This window comes from Cuculus canorus, chromosome 2 (assembly GCF_017976375.1).
Source record: "Cuculus canorus isolate bCucCan1 chromosome 2, bCucCan1.pri, whole genome shotgun sequence".
NCBI classification, from domain to species: domain Eukaryota; kingdom Metazoa; phylum Chordata; class Aves; order Cuculiformes; family Cuculidae; genus Cuculus; species Cuculus canorus.
This window is the reverse complement of record NC_071402.1, coordinates 75,753,536-75,772,272: the sequence shown is the minus strand read 5'-3', so window position 1 is coordinate 75,772,272 and position 18,737 is coordinate 75,753,536. Positions and strand designations below refer to the sequence as shown.

At 38.1% G+C, this 18,737-nt stretch overlaps 1 protein-coding gene across 6 annotated transcripts in view; it reads left to right on the top strand.

Annotated features, from left to right (window-relative positions):
- Window positions 1-16,536, top strand: part of SEMA5A (semaphorin 5A) — a 331,622-nt gene extending 315,086 nt beyond the window's left edge. For all 6 annotated transcript variants that reach the window (XM_054059836.1, XM_054059835.1, XM_054059837.1 and 3 more), the window contains 5 exons: window positions 1,898-2,068; window positions 6,912-7,067; window positions 10,068-10,115; window positions 12,330-12,541; window positions 13,923-16,536. In XM_054059836.1, the coding sequence (XP_053915811.1) occupies window positions 1,898-2,068; window positions 6,912-7,067; window positions 10,068-10,115; window positions 12,330-12,541; window positions 13,923-14,042 (707 nt within the window). In that variant the 3' untranslated portion in view covers window positions 14,043-16,536. The remainder of the gene's footprint in view (window positions 1-1,897; window positions 2,069-6,911; window positions 7,068-10,067; window positions 10,116-12,329; window positions 12,542-13,922) is intronic.
- The last annotated feature ends 2,201 nt before the right edge of the window (window positions 16,537-18,737 follow it).

The window sequence follows — 18,737 nt, the reverse complement described above, 5'->3', positions numbered from 1 at the left end:
ATGATATTTGAAAAGTCATGGCAGTCAGGAGAAGCCCCTGGTGACTGGAAAAATGGCAACACTGTGCTCATTTTTTAAAAGGATAGAAAAGACAACCCTGGGAACTAGTGAGTTGTCAGCCTCCTCTCTCTGTGTCTGAGAAGATCATGGAACAGATCCTCCTAGAAGCTCTGTGAAAGCACATGGAGGACGTGGAGGTGATTAGTGGCAACTAGCGTGGCTTCATAAAGGGCAAGTCCTGTCTGACCAACCTAGTGGCTTTCTATAATAGGGTAACCACAGTAGTGGGTATGGGAGAAACAATGTGTATGATCTATCTGGACTTCTGTAAAGACTTTGATGTGGTCCTCCATAATATTCTTCTCTCTAAATTGGAGACATATGTATTTGATCGGTGGACTGTTTGTTGGAAAAGGAATTAGTTGGATGGTTGTATTCAGAAACAATCAGTGTCTCTCAGGGGTCCATACTGGAACCAGTGCTGTTTAATGTTTTCATCAATTATATACACAATGCACCCTCAGCAGTTTGTGGATGACATCAGTCTGGGTGGTGCAGTTGTCACGCCAGAAAGACAGGATGTCATCCAGAGAGATGAGAAAAGCTGGAGAAGTGGGTCTGTGTGAACCTCATGGAGGTTAACAAGGCCAATTGCAAGGTCCTACACCTGGGTCGGGGCAATCCACAGTTTCAATGCAGGACAGGGGATGATGTAATGGACAGCAGCCCTGTGGAGGACTTCAGGGTGCTGGTGGATAAGTTCAACGTGAATTGGCAATATGTGCTTGCAGCCAAGAAGGCAAACTGTATCCCGGGCTGCATCAAAAGAAGCGCAGCCAGCAGGTCGAGAGAAGCGATTCTTTGCTTTTATGCTGCTTTTGTGAGACCCCACCTGGAATACTGTGTCCAGTTCTGGAATCCCCAACATAAGAAGGATTGAAACTGTTGGAATAGGTCCAGAAGAGGGCTATGAAGATGATCAGAGGGCTGGAGCACCTCTGCTGTCTGGACAGGATGAAGTCCCCCTGGAGATTTGTTCTAGGCCCATCTCAGATGGGTTTCAGTACCTGAAGGGGGCCTAGAACAAATCTCCAGGGGGACTTTTTACAAGGTCATATAGTGATAGGACGAGGGGAATGGCTTCAAATTGTAGAGGAGAAGATTTAGATTAGGCATTAGGAAAAATTTCTTCGTGGTGAGGGTGGTGAGACACAGGCACAGGTTGCCCAGGGAAGTTGTGGGTGCCCCCTGCTCCCCTATAAGCATTCAAGGCCAGGTTAAATGGGGCCTTGAGAAGCCTGATCTAATGGGAGGTGTCCCTGCCCATAGCAGTCGGGTTGGAACTGGGTGATCTTTAAGGTCCTTTCCAACCCAAACCATTCTGTGATTTTATGATTCTATGATTCTGGCCTGTCAAACCCTACAGCTGTGTTAGATTAATTGAAATGGGTTGTAAGGTAAAGGCAATCTCACCTAGGCTGTGAAACAAAATTGAGTTTCCTCAGTCTCTCTGTTGATATTATTGGGCTAAGTTTTAATTTAGGAATAATAGTTTACTTTCAACTTATAATACCTCTACTATGCAAGCTTCAGTATTGTATTTCCTCACAGGTGAGAAAGATTTTTGGCCTTAAAACTATTATGGTATCCACTGAAAGTGTCTTATATGGATGGGAAACTTTGTTAGACTTCTCAGTTTACCAGGGGATTTTAAAATATGTAAATTTAATTGCATTCTGATAAGATTAGATTTGTTGGCCTGTGTTCAGTAGCGCCTAAAAATATTCAATAATTTCAGTAGGCTATGAATTAGATACATAGAATATGAGAAAGATGGGTTGGATTAGGTCATATCACACTTTATCTTGGAACAATACGGTACTTCATGTCTTTTCAGTGGATGGAGGCTGGTCTTGCTGGTCGTCTTGGTCAAAGTGTTCAGCAACCTGTGGAGGAGGGCATTATATGAGAACTCGCTCCTGCACAAACCCTGCACCGGCATATGGAGGAGACATCTGCCTTGGACTGCACACTGAAGAAGCACTCTGCAACACACAGCCTTGTCCAGGTATTGCAAATCAGCCCATGCAGCTTTGTTGTTTGTGTGCCACAGAATAAGGCACTCACAGTTAGCAGCTTAATTCTCCTTAATCTATTATTTAGGAGCAAATAGTTTCTCTCCTTTATTAAACGTACAATCATTTCTACATGCTACAGTCGCAGTAAATCAAGTAATAGCAGGATATAGCCTACATGACACCACAGTCTCCCTCCACCTTTAAAAATTAAAATGCAAGTTACCAGGTTCTGGGTCTGGATAAACTAAAATTGAATAATATTTTAAATGGATCATGCAAACAGCCTAGGAGACCTGTAATAACAATATCACAGAGAAGTGCATTTGTTATACACTAAATATTCACAGCAAGTGAATTGCCGAGGTTAATATTAACATACGTGTGTCATCACATGGTCCTTCAAGTAGTTAATGTTTGCCCTGTTTTCATATAAAACACAGAGCAAAGCTTAACACTCTTTGTAAAATATATATTTTTCAACTTTGGCTGTTAAGGAGCAGACTTCATCTTTTTAAATGACTATGCAGTACTAAGTAAATGAAATTTCTCAGTACTCATGCTAGTTGTATGATATTACGGATCACGATCTTTTCTGTAACTTTGACTCTGCCTTTTGACCTGTATTAAATGAATTTTTTTTTCATGAAATTTACGTGAGGAGTAGAGAGTAAAACCACACCAAACCAGATTAAATCATTAGTGAAAAGCCAGTGGGAAAAATTGTTTTCATTTATTGCTGATTAATGGATTACAGGCAACAGCAAAAGGAAATAAGCAGGTTTGGTGCCATGTAGTGTTACTTGCTTCACTGAGAGATTCTAGACTTTGTAGAAAAAGTTTTGTCCTCATATGATGAGACGGTGCGTGTGAAGACATAATCCCCACTAGTTTGAATTTATGGATCCTATTACTTGTGCTGAACTGCAATTTAAGTTAATTTCTTTCTCTAGGCACTGTATGTCTTGCAGCAGAATAAAAGTAGGTACTTTGTCAAAATTAAAGCAAATGCAACACTCTGTGTTGTGTTTAAAAAACCCCAAACACAGAAATCAATTGATGATTGGATTTTTTGAGACAAAAACTGTATATTTGAACGTAGAAGTTACATAGCTGCTTTGGGATCCTTAAGGCATCTTTAAAAGGTCAGAACTTGCATGTTCATTGTGCTATTATAGTAGCTATTTCTCTTGTTGCACATTTATTCTGTACCGCCATTTCTCTAGAAATGGCAGTTTGTGAACATTTATAAATGTCTTAATCTTATTTTGACCTGTCAGTTGCCTAGATTTTGGAGTAGATGGGGGCAGAGGAGAAGGTTGGTTTCCTTTTGGTTCAAGAAAGTGAAAATTTTATAAAGCACTAAAATTTCAGAAGCTGGAGTATATTTTTCGCATTCTGCAATATTTTATTAGCATTTAAATCTCACTGAAAATTTGCCAAAGGTTTTTCGAACAGTGCTCCAATTTCACATTGGTATGAGACAAAAATAACTGCAGAGCTACACATGTCAAGTTTGGACAGACTCCTGCATTCTTGCAAAGCCATTTTCTTGTGGTGATGATCATGTGGCAGATCTGGAAGTACCATTGGTGACATTCACTGCTTGAGTGGCATGTTTAATATAGAAAGGAAATAATACTGACAATTGGAATCTAAAAACAACTGACTGACATAGAAATGCATATAGAAAAATGGAAATTATTTATAAGGTTTCTTAAGCTGTGCAAAGAATAAAGATTTCTTGGCATTTAAAAGTACTTGGTTTTTGCCAAGCAAAACTAGCAGAAGACTAAAATTTCTGGAAGCCTGGCACTAAGGATTTTTTAAGGATATGAAGGGTTACTGAAAGTATGCAAGCATGCATTTAAAATAAAGTAACAAACTTGTGTCTGCAAAAGACATCAGTTTCTCTCATCTTTCATTTTAAAAGCCATATCACTTTGTTGGTGTTTTTTTTTCTTAATTTATCTAAATGCAATCACATTAATACAAAAGGAAGCACTGCACTATTGATCCATAGTGGTTTACAGGCTGCTTATCAGTAAGTGTAGTCAGTTGCAGCAGTGTCTATAATGTACTGAATAAAACTGTATTTTATACCTAAACTATTTACTGCTGCTGTAGGAGGGGAAAATATATTCTGATCTTGAATTGCTAATTCACACATGCAAGTAGTGGATAAAGCAATTGAGAAGTTAGAAATGATAGTTTAGTTCTGCATGAAAGAAATTTATAATCTTAAAGGCTGGTGGCCTGATGTTTCTGAGGTGCCTTTTTCACCTCACCAAGGGATATTTCAGGAAGTGCTTGAACTTAACCTGACTTCAAAGGCCTGTCACGACTCTGTAGGAAAGAAGATTTGAAATCTGAGTAACCCTTACTGTGTAAAGGTGGAAAGAAGTTCCAGATTAAAAACCTCTCCAGTCCACCCTCTCTTTTCCATCCTCATGATTTTTGCAAAGAACTGAGAAGCAAGTTGAGAGGAGCCTGCCTAAGGTGCAAGAGAGCCTCAGATACTTTGAACATAAAGAAATCAAAGGGATGAGGCAGGATAACTGTCTGTAGAGGTCCATGCAAAGGGTAAGGGTTCAATATATGTAATGGCAGAGGCAGTGGCTCCACAAAGGGCTGGTCTAAAATGATACATCTGTCAGCCTTTGGTGCCTTACTTCTGTGTCTCTCTGAGCTCCCAACAGTGGCAACCCTTAAAACACACGTTTGGTACCAGGATCCACCATTGCAGGGGTATCCACCCCTCTCCCACTTGCGCTGGTGTTCCCGCTTCCCTTCTGTGATTCTGACTGCCAGATGGAGCTGAACAGCGTGGCACTGGACCCACTGAGTACCTGTGCTGTAGTGCCTGGGCTGCACTGTGGCACTCAAGATGTCAGGGAGGTGCCCTGGGTTGCATATGTGGGAAGGTCCCAATGCACATAGTGTCTTTTATAGGATTCCTAGAGGGCAGGCTGACACAATAACCTTGTCCAGTCATGAGAATGTAACATAGCATGATCTAAGCATACTCTGAGGTTCCTATTTTGTCATGGGATGTAGCCCCTTCCTCAAAGAACCTGGTGGGCCAAAAGCACATTGGGCAAGGTGGGCTGCAGATTGCACCACTGAACAAGTTGCATTTAGAATGCTCAAGCATTTTGGCAGCTGCTGCATATATTCCAGTTATACAAGGACTGGGCAAGAGTATTGGGTCTGGCTTAAGCATGCTCTCTGTCACTGAATATAACTGGACCAAGATTTGTAATGAGCAGCATTCCTTAAAATCCGAATGAGCAAGGCTTTATTGTAACCCGGTATTTAAGGTAAGGATCCATGTACTTAGTTTACTAACAACTTCACAAGTGATGACGTGCATCTGAACAAGAGGCTGCTGGTACTGATTGCTGCTGTCTCTAACCAGCATTCTCTTATTGTCTTGAAAATGGTCCCAGAACCACTACTTGAGATTTTCTGTGCAAAACTTTTGTCTATCTCCCCCATCCGTTTATTATTGCCATGCTATTTATTAGGAAGTAGAAGTCCAACACTGTCATGGAAAGCATCTATTGTTGGCATTTTTCAAAACTGCAATCTCAAATATTCTTACTAGAATCTGAAATTTGAGATGACTGAGAGTTTTAAACTTTTCATCTATGGCCAAGGGGAAGGTAACGATAAATGAAAACCTTGTATGCTGGATTTATGAAATGTATTGAAAGAAGCCCCAAAAAAGTGCAAGACTTTCCTGACTTTTCACCTAAGTCACAAAAACTGTAGAAAACCTTAATGAATTTTCCAAATTATTTACAACTTTTAATGTTGTTCAACCTAACTTGAAAAAAAACCTAGGTTAATATAACCCTTTTTTTTATTTGAAGCAAAATGAAATTTATTAATTCACTTCATAGTGACACAAAATCGATTAAAATTTTGAAGTAGAAACAAACTTGATGTGGCATACTGGGACTACTGAATGCATACTAAAACTTTAAAACATACTTCAGTGAGAAAACTAACAGAAGAAAGAAAAAAGTTTAACTGAGCTCTTTCTTCTACTATACATGCTAAACTCCGAACACTCAAATGAAGACAAGACTTGTAAGAAAGCTGAGCTCAGTAAACTCACAGCACCTCATGGGAATGAGATCAATTCACTTAATTTAAGGGAAATATTCTGAGATCACAGAGGCATGAAATAATTACATCTTAATCAAAACTACAGAGGCAGAGGAAGAAATAGAGACAATAGAAGCTGATAATGAACTGTATGGGGAAGAGAAGGTGTGAGTACTTTGGGGAAGAGAAGGGGAGAATGCTTAATGACATCTCTTTTGCAGCAAAGAAATAGACTTGAAATAAAACAAAGCTGAAGAAAAGAAAAATAAATAGATGCAAAATGCTACTATTTTTATGATTAAATAAACATCCTTTTTCAGAATTGGAATACAATTCTCTCAGTAGCAATACTCATTGCTACTTCTCAGGGAAGTAAATAAAACAGTCATTGTCCACCCTAAAGACCTAGATTGTCATTCTTCCAGTCACTACCACAGAATCCCTCTGGCTTCTCACTTCCACACACAAAGGCTGTGGCAGAAGCCATAGGCGTATTATGCCTGTGAGAAATATACCATCACACTCTACATTTCAGAGCCTTTTGCCAAAGCTGAACTGCCTCTGTTTTATCGTACTGAAAGAGCTGTTCTCTTCTAGTTAGTGGTTACCAGGGATGAGGCTTTCTGTCAAAATTCAAAAATACACTCTATTTTTCTCTTACTCGGTGTACCTGAAGTATTTAATTGCAATGTCTGAGTGTGTGTCACTCTCTGCCTGTTGCAGACAGCTGGTCTGAGTGGTCTGAGTGGTCTGACTGCGACTCGTCTGGCTTCCAGTTTCGTGTTCGTCAGTGCATCATTTTGTTTCCTGTGGGCAGCCAGTGCACGGGCAACACAACAGAGAGCCGAGCCTGTGCTTTGGACTCCAACTTTATACCAGGTGAGATCAGCCTGCTCCTTGAATGGAATCTCACAACAATTCAGGAGCGAGGCATAGCACTGTCCCAGACTGCGCCGTGCAGAGCCAAGAGCTGGAACAGAGCTTGCCTTTTGTCAGCCAGAGTATATTGGTCTACTGTGTAGAGCTAATGTGACTAGATCTGGTGTCTTGATGAAAATCTGCCTTGTGGCAGAGTGCTGTGGTTCTGTCGCTACTGTCACTGCCTGACACTGTCACAGCATTTTGCAAGACCCTCCCATCCCACTTTGTAGCAAGATGCAGGAAAGGCTATACACAGCAGGAGAAATAGTTTGCTTTTTACTTTAATTTATGTGACTTTGAGAGTTTGTGGTTATTAGAGAAACTTTCACCCAGGTTTTGTGGTTTTCATATACAAAAGTGGATGCTGTGCTAGTTAATCTGAAAATCATTTTACAGAGTCCCTTAAATTAATAACTGCTTAAAATGATAATGCTATTAACTGTGCTTCAGGTCCTTATCTTCCTCATGACTGCTGGTGGATATAGCATGTATTAGTCTATAGCATTTGTCGAAAATCATGACTGCACTCTTTTTTTGTTGCTTTTTTTTTTTTTAAACCACAGTAGTCATTTAAATCCACACAACAGTGTGGGTGGCCACATTACATTGCTGTTAACAGTCATCTTTCTGCCTATGTACATTAAGAAAAGCTAGCAGTCTATTCACAGACAGAGAAATTTGAATTTTAATGTATCCTTTGAAAAGTAATTATGTTTACTCAGTGCAGCAGCCTTTTCTTTTTCTGTGACTATGCGGTACAATATAGTACAATATAACAAAGGAATCAACAAACTTAAACACTGTTTTTATGGATCGTGAATAATGCTTTAACTCCCAAATACTGTTTTTCCCTCCAAAACCAATGTGAAAAATGTCAATGTGAAAGCAGAAACTCCCACATTGTATTTTGCCCTTTTTCTCAGGCTTTTGAAGAATCTCTGTTAATACATTCAGTGAATCTTCTTCTTAATCCAATATAAGCTCTCCATCTTGTTTTGGGAAGTAGGCATTTTCAGAATCTGAAATGAAACACCTCTTCTCTCACCCTTCTGGTTTGTTTGCCACTCCTCCTCAAACTACCCATATCACAGCAGATAAAGTCATGCTCATTATGCTCATCTTAGGCCAACTAGTTTGCCTTCTTGGCATCACTTAACTTGCTTCCGCTCCTCTAGGTCCTCCAATGCAGACTTCTCTCCCTCCCCGCTGACCTCTCATTCTAATTCACCTCCCTCCTTTCCTCAGCTATTGTGTGGGCATGTCTGCCCTCGTGCTGGCTCTTCCTCCTCCTGCTTACCTTAGCTGTGTTCCACTACAGAATTTGGTATATAGGGTCATTCTAGCGGAGTGCAAAAATGATTCCTTCTCATCAGTGCTTCTGCTTTGTTCGCAGAGTTAGTCCATACGAACATGGCTTTACAGAGCTTATGATTTTCTGGTACATTTTTTTTTTCTGCTTTTTGTTTGGATTGTTAATTAAAGGTCTCAACCAGACAAAGTATGCTGTCTGCCTTTGACTCTCTGTGAGAGTGCTGTTTGCAAATAGTTAGTATTCATTTAGAATATGAAGAAAGTTTAAAAATTGTGATCCCTTCAGCAGTAGCTATGTGTGGATTATCTTTTGGCAGTGGAGAGACTACTCAGTTATTACTTATGGGGAAACTATTGCATACCTGTGGCCATCACTGCTCCCCTTCTCTGATATGTTTTAGTTCTACTGGAGACAACCTTAGATGATGGGAAAATCAGAGATGCAAGCAGTGTTCATGGTGTGGACAATACATGGATTTGCAAAATGCCATAATGCCGATATCCTATCCTATTCACTATTCCTTTCTTGGTAATACCTAGCATTTGATTTGCCTCTTTGATTGCTCCTGACCACTAAGCTGATATTTTCATGGAACAATTTGTCATAACCCCTTGGTCTCACTCCAGAATAGTAATGGTCAGCTCACAGCTTACCATTTTATATGGCAAACTTGGATTGCATTCCACTGTATGTATTGCTTTACACTGATCTACATTCAATTTCATCTGTTATTTTACTGTCTAGTTTTTTAGGGCCTTCCTGCAACTCTTTATAGCATGCCTTTATCCATGCTACCTTAACTTTGTACCATCAGCAATCTTGAAACTCATATTTGCCTCCTGTTTTTCTAGCTCTGCTGAAAAGCCTATGTCCTCGCAAAAGTGGTAACTTTCCTCCATTTTAAGAACTGGGCACATAATACTACTCTATTTCCTGTCTTTTCCCTTATCTCATTTGTTGCTTGGAGTCCTTTGGCAAGGAACATTAAAGCTTTTTTGAAAACCAGGTAGACTTTGTCAGTTACCCCACCCTATCCACGTGATGGTTGGCCCTTCACAAAAGCCATGGCCTTGAACTAAAGAGCGGGAAAACTTGATTGACAACAGATTTTATTCAATATCTATTCAGAATGTTTCTAAAAGCAAAATGGTAAGTACACAGGCTGTAATTGCTTTTTATTAGTTTACAATTGAGACCCATGAATTCATCAGTCATCTTTTGGGGGGATTTGTAAATTCCCTCATCTCACAATAGTGCTAGTTGTGACTTCTAAAAGTAACAGGCCCATTTGAACACAAGATAATTAAACTCTCATTAATTTTACTATTCAGAAAATCAATGTTTCCTCAACATGCTTAAACTCCACAAAAAAATGTTTTCATATGCACTTAATCTTTTTAATTCCAGAGATGTTTTGAGGCAAGGATTAAAAATATGTTGCAGGGTTTCCTTGGGAAACTGAGGAACCTGAAGACATCAACATGCGACCTTTTTGTAAATTCTGCCACATAGGCAAAATAATTTTTACTTTGGATTTGGATTGAATCTAGTAAAAGAAATTTTTAAATCCTTACTATATTAATTGAACTTATAGCTGTCTATAATAAGTTTTCTCAGTGGCATAAGTGACTTTTTTTTTTTCCTAGAAATATCAGTGGCACGATCCAGCAGCATAGAAGAAAAACGATGTGGGGGTAAGCTTTTCAGCTCTAGATGTGTATTAAATGCTGAAATATTGATTCTTCATGTTTTTCCTTTCATTTCACCATTTGCACTGTCTTAGTTTTATTCAACCTTCTAAATGCTGTGTTCCCGTTATTTACACCTGTGGAGAAAAAGAGATGTAGTTACTATAGGATTTCTCATTAAATATCCATCTGCCATTGCAGACCCTGGGGACAAGAACATGCGTTACTGGATGTTTGTATTTTCTTCTTTTTCAGTGTGGCAGTCACCCTTGTCTCAAAAAGAAATTCCTGTTGTAAGCTAGCTATCAGTAGGTCAAAATTCGTAGGTCAAAGTTGCTCCATCTTTTTCAGGATAATAATTTCACAAACCTTCTTGGAAATGAATAGAAGAAGCCTGCTAACCCATTTAATAACTCAGCTTGTATCTGGGACTCATTTTCAGCTTCACTACCAGAAACAAAACTAAAATGTACAAAAAAACCCACTTTCATTCCACAGAGTCCTGATGCTAGCAAAATAAAACTTGAAAGATAAATCTGCTAAAAAAACCCAAACAATAAGAAGAAGAAAAAGGAAAAATGACCCTTTCTTTTTTTGTTTGTTTGTGCTGAGCTATCACGCTTTGTCTGTTTCATCATGGTAAGAGCTCTGGCCAGTTCTAGTAGTCTTCCATGCACAGATAAACTGTGTTTTTAACCTCGTAAGGGACAATGAAAACACAGGCTACTAGTGTTGAAAACACAGGGTACTAGTGTGCATGGTAACTTGTTTTGAGAGCTAGGATAATGCAATTTGATTTATTTTCTTTGTTTTCTAATTAGCAGTGGTACACTGAAAATATTTTGCCCAGTTCTGCAACACCTGGATACTCTCATAGGACTGTAAAAGGATATTTCATTGATAATTTATATATTGGTTTAGCCAGCCTAGTCGCCTAAATATTAGTTTGTGTTTCTAAATAACCAGTAAGATTGTAAAGGTCCTACCCATGGCTGTCTCATTTTTCTGTATTACAGTGAAAAAGGTGTAACAGATGTTTTTTCAGACTAGTCACAATCTTTCCTCTTAAAATCTTTCATTTGTGCATATAGGCACATATTTTCAGTAATGTTAAGATGAAATTTCCAACATAAACTTCTCACTTACATTTCTTTCTTAATCAAAAAGCACAACTCCGCTTTGAAATAACAGTGAAAAGCAGTGTAATGTGTTTATTTCCAGCTAATCCTACTGGTGCCACTTCTGACTTCTCTGTTCAGTAATGTCAGGGGATGATTTGGCTTAAGATTGCCTTCTGCAGTTTCACACAACAATGAGCTTTCTCTCAGTGTTAATCCTTGTATAGGTAGAGAGGGTTTCCCATTGTCTGATCCCATAGTATCTTTGAAGGGAAGACCAGAGGAGAGTGCTAAGTTCTCAATTGTTGGCTTTGCACTCTGGCTGCTATGCTTAAAAGTACACTGAGCTTTAAAGAGTCTCTTTCCCCTTTTCCTTAGCCTCTAATATGCTACCATTTATTTCTCACTCACATGTTACATACAGAAAAAAACTGTGAAGGCTTGAGAAAGGAACAAATTTGCCAAAGATATCAAAGATACAGAAACAGTGAGACCCAGCAAGAATCAAAGTAGGGTATGTAAAAAACATATGCCACTGCTTCTGAGACATGCACCAAAAAAAAAAGAGGAAAAAAACCTGTTTTAGGGAAAACAGGATTGTGATTCAATGATATCAGAAGATATCATTGAAGAATATAGATCTAGAAGATAACTAGAAGATATAATCTAGAAGATGATTAGAAAAACAATAGAGGAGGTGGTACTGTAGCTCAATGAAAAAAACTATGTATGTACATAATATACATAATTTGTATTTAACAAGGCTTTGTTTTGTGGTCTGAAAAAAGAAACTTTGCTGAACATGCAAGATGCAATTCATTCATCTGTTGTTTGGGTTTTCAACTTGTTTAAGCATCTTTCAAAAATCTCAGTACTTACAGAGATGTATGGGTATCTAAGAGTCTTATAATGATCCCTTCAGGGAAGTACAGTGCACTTGCTACTGTAGACATAAACCACTGCAATTGAGATACTTCTGGGAAACACATGAAATTTCCTTTATCCTTATTTTAATCAAGCATTTGTCTACATTTTTCCCCAAGCTTAAACTTTTATTGCTACTTCTTAAAAATAAGATTGTCTTCTACTCTCCACTCTGCAGAGTTCAACATGTTTCACATGATCGCAGTGGGATTAAGTAGTTCAATACTTGGTTGCCTTCTTACCCTGCTTGTTTACACTTATTGCCAGCGATATCAACAACAGTCCCATGATGCAACTGTTATCCACCCAGTGTCACCAGCTCCTCTAAATACCAGCATTACCAACCATATCAACAAACTGGATAAATATGATTCTGTAGAAGCCATCAAGGTGAGAAGTGGGTGCTCTGTAAAGCACAACGTACATGGTCCTAGACGATACTTCTGCGGTATCAAAGGAATGCTACTTGGTAGTTTTCTGCAGTGGCATTTGGTCTGAAATTGTGCTGATTGTTAATAACAAAAGTAGATTTCACTTGAAGCATTGTAGTTACAGATCCTTTCTTCTGTTAGTCCCTATTACACAGGAAGTTATATTTTGTGTGTATGTATAATTTATACAGCAGCAACCCTTCCTGGAAAAAAACAGACCACTCAAGTTACGTGTTGTGGTTTCTTTTTCCTAATTGTTTTCCCTAGTGGCTTGTTCAAGATGTAAATAGGGCCATTAACAATCATCATGACATACATTGAAAATAATCTTTTTGCTTCAATGATATGGTGTCAAGGGCACCATTCATCTTCCTGTACTGTCTTCATACAGGAGATGTATCTAGTGAATATATTCCAGGTCAGACTCTCAGCTAGTGTTCATACCCAAAATATTCTATAAATGAGCAGTACATCTTTACGTTAGCTGATTTTGGCATGGTGTCTATATCATATCATCATTGTTCCCAAACAGCTATTTTTGTTTTATGGCCTTTTAGAATAGGTCTGCTTTTTACATACACTGAATTAAAGAAAGATGAGCATTCTGAAAATACGTAACTTTGTATCTTCAGACCACACAGTTTATTCATGCAGCTGCAAAGCTTTTTGTAAATGAGGATTTTTCTTAAATCCTACTTGGGTAATCCAGTTTTTAATGTCTGCATTTTTCTTTCTAATTAAAAACATTTTAAAGAATTTCATTTAAAATGGCAAGAAAAGTCTAGATTTTGTAATCAGTGGTAGAATATGTAACTAATTTAAACCATTTGCAGATTCCACTAATCATTTCTCTGGATAGCTGTGGAAATGAAAAAAATGTTCAAAAATTCATACTTAATACCCATATAATTTTTTAAAAAACAGGATTTACACTCTTAAGACCTTTAGGTATTTCTCCTGCAGACTGCATTTGAAAATCAAGGAATTAATGCTGTAAGGAGAAAATAATTCTTATTCAGTGAAATAGTAATGAGGGACTCGCTCTAATGAGAAGAACTGAATATGTATAATTAAAAAGTACTTTTAGTCATAAAATTTGTTTTATAATATTGGGAGGAAAGTGCCTGACTTTATTTTCTTGAGTAACATTGTTTTTTATAGGAATGTTACTATGTAAGCAGATAGGTATAAATGCAAGGTTTTGTAAGTGTGCAGATATTTGTCAATGCATCTTTTACTGTCTTACTATACATAGATATTTGACACAAAAATTGCCTTCGTGAAAGAGGCAATTCGTCTGTCCTTCCCATTTGCTTATCTCTCTCTTTCTCTTTCCCCAGGCATTTAACAAAAACAACCTGATTCTGGAGGAAAGAAACAAATACTTCAATCCACATCTTACTGCAAAGACTTATTCTAATACCTATTTTACAGATTTCAATAATTATGATGAATACTAATGGGCTTGCATATTTCCTGGCCTCCTGTAACTCCCCAGTCCCCAAGGCCTGTGCTACTTGACTGCTCATGTGATTGAGGCTTCAGAGGTGAAGTTCAGAGACATTTCAAGCGCGATCCAAGCCATCAATGTCCCATTGCTGCCAAAAGCCCAAAACACCTGTTTGTGACATGATGTTTTCTTTGCAGAGTGCAAGGTTGGCCTTCAGTGCTGGGTGCAGCTGTAGCCCCTCCATGTCGCTGATCCACTCCTGAGGATTGCATTGCTTCACTCAGTTCCATAAACTCCCAGTCAGATTTTTCTAGCAAGTGACTAAGCAATTCCTGAGCTTTAAAAAATATTATAATGTTACCCCTTAAAGCTGTGCCAGGAGTACAAATCTCATTTTCTTCTCAGGCATTGCCTTTTATTTCCGTGAGGTTTGAAAAGGGAGCTCTGCTGTTAGCCACGGAGCCCTCTGTGCGGTCTCCTGAAGCTCACACCACCAAAGAGAGCTTACAGGGTGCTAGGAACAATGACAAGAAGAAACATAGTAGTTTCACAATGCTGTGTGGCAGCTCTGGGCTCTGTAGGGCTGATCCTCCCAGGCTGTAAATCACTCTGGCTGCAGTTCAGCTGTTCTGAGTGTGGAGACTAAGGCCGTACTGAGGGATAAAGTCTTGTAATTAACCCAGAAAGCTACAGGGTTGATGGTTTCCAGTTGCAAGCCAAGCGCAGTCACATCAAGCCTTCATCTAGTTCAGTTTCATTTTTGGGAGGGTGTGGAAGAGCACATCCCATAGGGAGACCAAGGGAGGAGGGCAGACAGGAGAGGCACACCAGAAGGTTTTTCTGCATGTCATTAGTAGACCAGCCTTGCTGCAGCATGTGGGTTTGCACGAGTCATTGAATCCTGCAGATTTCCTCTCCCTGGTGTGTACGTGTGGGAACTCACTCGCCTCTGCTGTGGCACCCTGTAGCACCTCAGGCTGGTCACAGAAAGATACGACTGCTCTGCGTTTTGTGTGCCTTCTCAGGCTCTCGGGGATACATAGGCATAATCAAAGATCTGCTTTTCTTTTTCTGGCTCTTACTTTATATGCACGTGTCTGATAAACAAAGCTGGCTCAGAAAATGCAGATGTATTCTCAAAGCGTTGTCTCATCTTGCTGTTGTGTCCGACCCACGCTAGTCAGCCTCTAGAGGAACATTCTTACTGTGTTTTAAGTGAATATCTTGTTGGACTTCATTGATGTAAATATTTAAAATAATGTTTGAGTTTTAAGTTATCAGTTTTAATTCCTTTTGTGGTGGCAGGTGAGGAAACACAAAGGATTTTTATACCATTTTTCTTTGTTCTGTCTGTCTTCAACCACATTCATGACATTGTTATTTTTGTATTTGAAATTCCAGATGTATAACTAAAAAGAAAAGGGCAGGGAATTGTGCCAGATTTTCCAGAGCACTTAGTAATAAAGCAGAGTTTGCTCTTCTCAGAAGCTTGTGAAAAGAAATTAGAAGTGTATATTAAGGATTAAGGAATTGGGCTTTCATATTTTTGCACATGCTAGATACAAAGATCATCACACAGGAATACAAGGAAGGTATGCAAGGCAAAGCGAAGTGGAAATATTTCTGTTCTGTGTTCAGAGCCGCTGATCATTAGGCTATACTATAATCATCAATAGAGACAAACGTACAAATTATAACAATTTAAAACTATGTAAAAAAAAGAGCAGAAAATACCAAAAAACACTGATCATGTGAGACTGCATTTGAGCACTATTTTGGTTGTCCAACCTCTTACATATCAAGGGTAAACACTGTAATGATAGCTATGAGCAACATTTGTGAATAGGGATAAATCTGAATGTAGTACAATGCTTCCTATCTCTCTTCTGCAGTGAAATGAAAAAATGCAAAGCAAGTGGTCCTTGAAAAGCTGTGCAGTAAAATGAACGCACATTTACCATCTATGAAAATGATTAAGATCAGCTGCCTAATTTTTCCAGATGAATAGTTTTCTCTGTTACTAACTCAGTCAAAAGAAAACACTCCACCCTTGCACAAGTTTGTCTCGAGAAAGTATAATAATACTGCTTCTTGGTAATTTGTGATTGCTTTACTCTACATTAGGTTTGGTTTTCCAAGAAGAAATTAGCTGATTGGCCTTGGGTAAGAGAAATTTTCTCTGCAAGAAAATTCAGTGAAACAGAGGGGGGGAAAGCTCTCTAAATCATAACCTGTCCAGTATCTAAATCACTCTCTTCATGACAAAAGATAAAATTTTACATTTATGGTAAAGAAAATAAAATCTATATTGCTGCCACTGCCAAGAAAAAGCAGAACATACACATACACACATATGCACAACACTGTTCCTCTCTGCCCCGTCCTAAAAGCACATTAGTCTGAATTATGAAATTTATGTTTAGGCTATTAGTTATGAGACCAATATCTTAAAAATATTTGAGCTATGTATTTTAACCTTTTTTAATTAAAATTATCTGAAATTAGCTTTTTTTTTTTTTAACTCTTCAGTAATTTGAGGCACACCTATCTTTACACTGATCTATTTTCCACTTTTTTCATGGGTAGATACATATTTTGTATATGTGTTATAAATGCAGTAATAATACCATAGGTTAAGTCTGCATGATCCTAGGAAGAAGTGCATTTAGCCGATGCTCGGTCTGCTCACACTTCCATCTCCCAAAGGACTGCTTCAGCTGTTCCAGATCTTTGGACAACTACCACGTGATGCTATTTAAACACCATGCCAACTTGTCAGAAAATTGTTTCTTTCAAACATTTTTTCTGTCATTTAGCTTCCTAAATTACATTGTTCTAAATCACAAACAGAGGTATATTCAAGCCCCTCTCTAAAGCAGTAGGGTAAGCATGGAAATTTCATAGCACTTCGATAAGAGATGATTGATGACAAGATCTCCTTGTCAAGCTAGATTCTGAGACAGTAGATTTTAAAGCTATTATATATTTGTGTCTTAGGTAATTTTATAGGACCCCAGATGCACTGATTATATCAGTATTTTCACTTTCTGAGTTCTAAGCTGATATCCAGATCATTTAATACAGCCTTTCCTAATTCATGGAGCAAAGTGAAGTGCTTTATTAATTTTAAATGTAATTTATTTAGCATTTTTTTCTAAAATAAGCTAAACATACTTAGGTGAAAAGCAGATTTCTGCATGGAAACTCTTATTTTTCTTTTACCAAAAATGTAACAATGTGGGCATTTGCCTGCAAATCTTGTTTAAGCCAATAGAGCTCTCAAATTCGTGTAAGAGTAAAATCTGGTTCTTACGTTATTGTTCTCTTCTTGAAAAGGGAAAAAAAAAAATCCCTAGCCCATTAAATGCCATGCTTAAATACCACTTATCCTTTTGCTTGGATAAAGTGATCTTTTCTGGATAAATAATTGTATTACCTCTGATGACAATAGTTACTATTACTAAATCCCTTTTGAACTGATTGCATAAATTTAAAAATGTTTGGCTATTTTGACTAAAAACATATCAGCAGATAGATTTCTCTGAGTAAAGCTGTTTCTGTGTAGGCCTGCTACATGGAGTGAGGAGGAAGCAGGATTGCTAGTCATATCCTATGCAGTATATATTTTCACTAGATAACTCAAAGTAGAATTGTGCTTGAGTAGACATTTTGGGCTTATTTTGATGTCTGACACATAGCATATGTTCTTGAGTTGCTTAGAAAATGGACTTCTGTGCTTGCAGATTTATCTTGTACTTTGATTTGAGTCTGATGACCTTTATGGTCATTTAAAGTTACTTTACGTGAAAGCTTTTTCAGTCTTTTGCAGTCACCTGCTGTTGGAGTAGCGTTGTTTGACTAAAACTAATCAAGAGATTTTTGACTAGGATTAGGATTTTCATAAGAGAATGGGAGAAAGAATAGGGCTTAAACTTTGATTTCCAGGCTATTATGCAGTCTTGGATTGGTGTAGGACACAACATTTACTGAACTGTACCAGAACTTCACAGTAACCTCTACAAATCAAGAGCTACCAAAGCACTTATGTTAAGTGAAGGAAGTGCTCAGATCATCAGACCATACAGCTGTTCAAACCAACATAGAAAGTGAGAGGTCCCAGATGCAACAAAAATGTTATTGGGAATAAATGCTTCAATATTTTTTTCTCATAATTATAAACATATTCACTTATTTAAACATGGGACCAGTTTTATTAAAATCAGTACAAGCACATTCCTGAAGTTGATTGTATGCGTAATGGCTTTGCTATATGAGATCAATCCTGTAAACGGTTCAGTCCAAGTTGCCTCTCTCTGCTTGAAGCATCTAACCAATTTCTGATTGTAGCTGCCACCAGCACCCTCTATATCTCATCTAGAAGAACATCCTTAAATGGACAGGGATATGTCTTGACGAGGGCTTGTGTCTCTCCACCAGCACTGTAGTGAGCCTAGAGAGTTACTCATCTAATTTTCACTTTTACTTGGATGCCTAAATTTAGGTTGGCAAAAGCTATGCTCTTAAGTAGGGTTTTACTCATCACATAAGCAACCACACTGAGTTCAGTGGTCTGGCTGTAACAAGTTATGTATTTTGATGTGTTTACAGAACTGAGCCCAAAATATATTGCTTCTGCACAAATCCATGCACAGTACAAGATGACTTCAATAGTATGAAAACAGATTCATTTAAAATTGTTCACAAG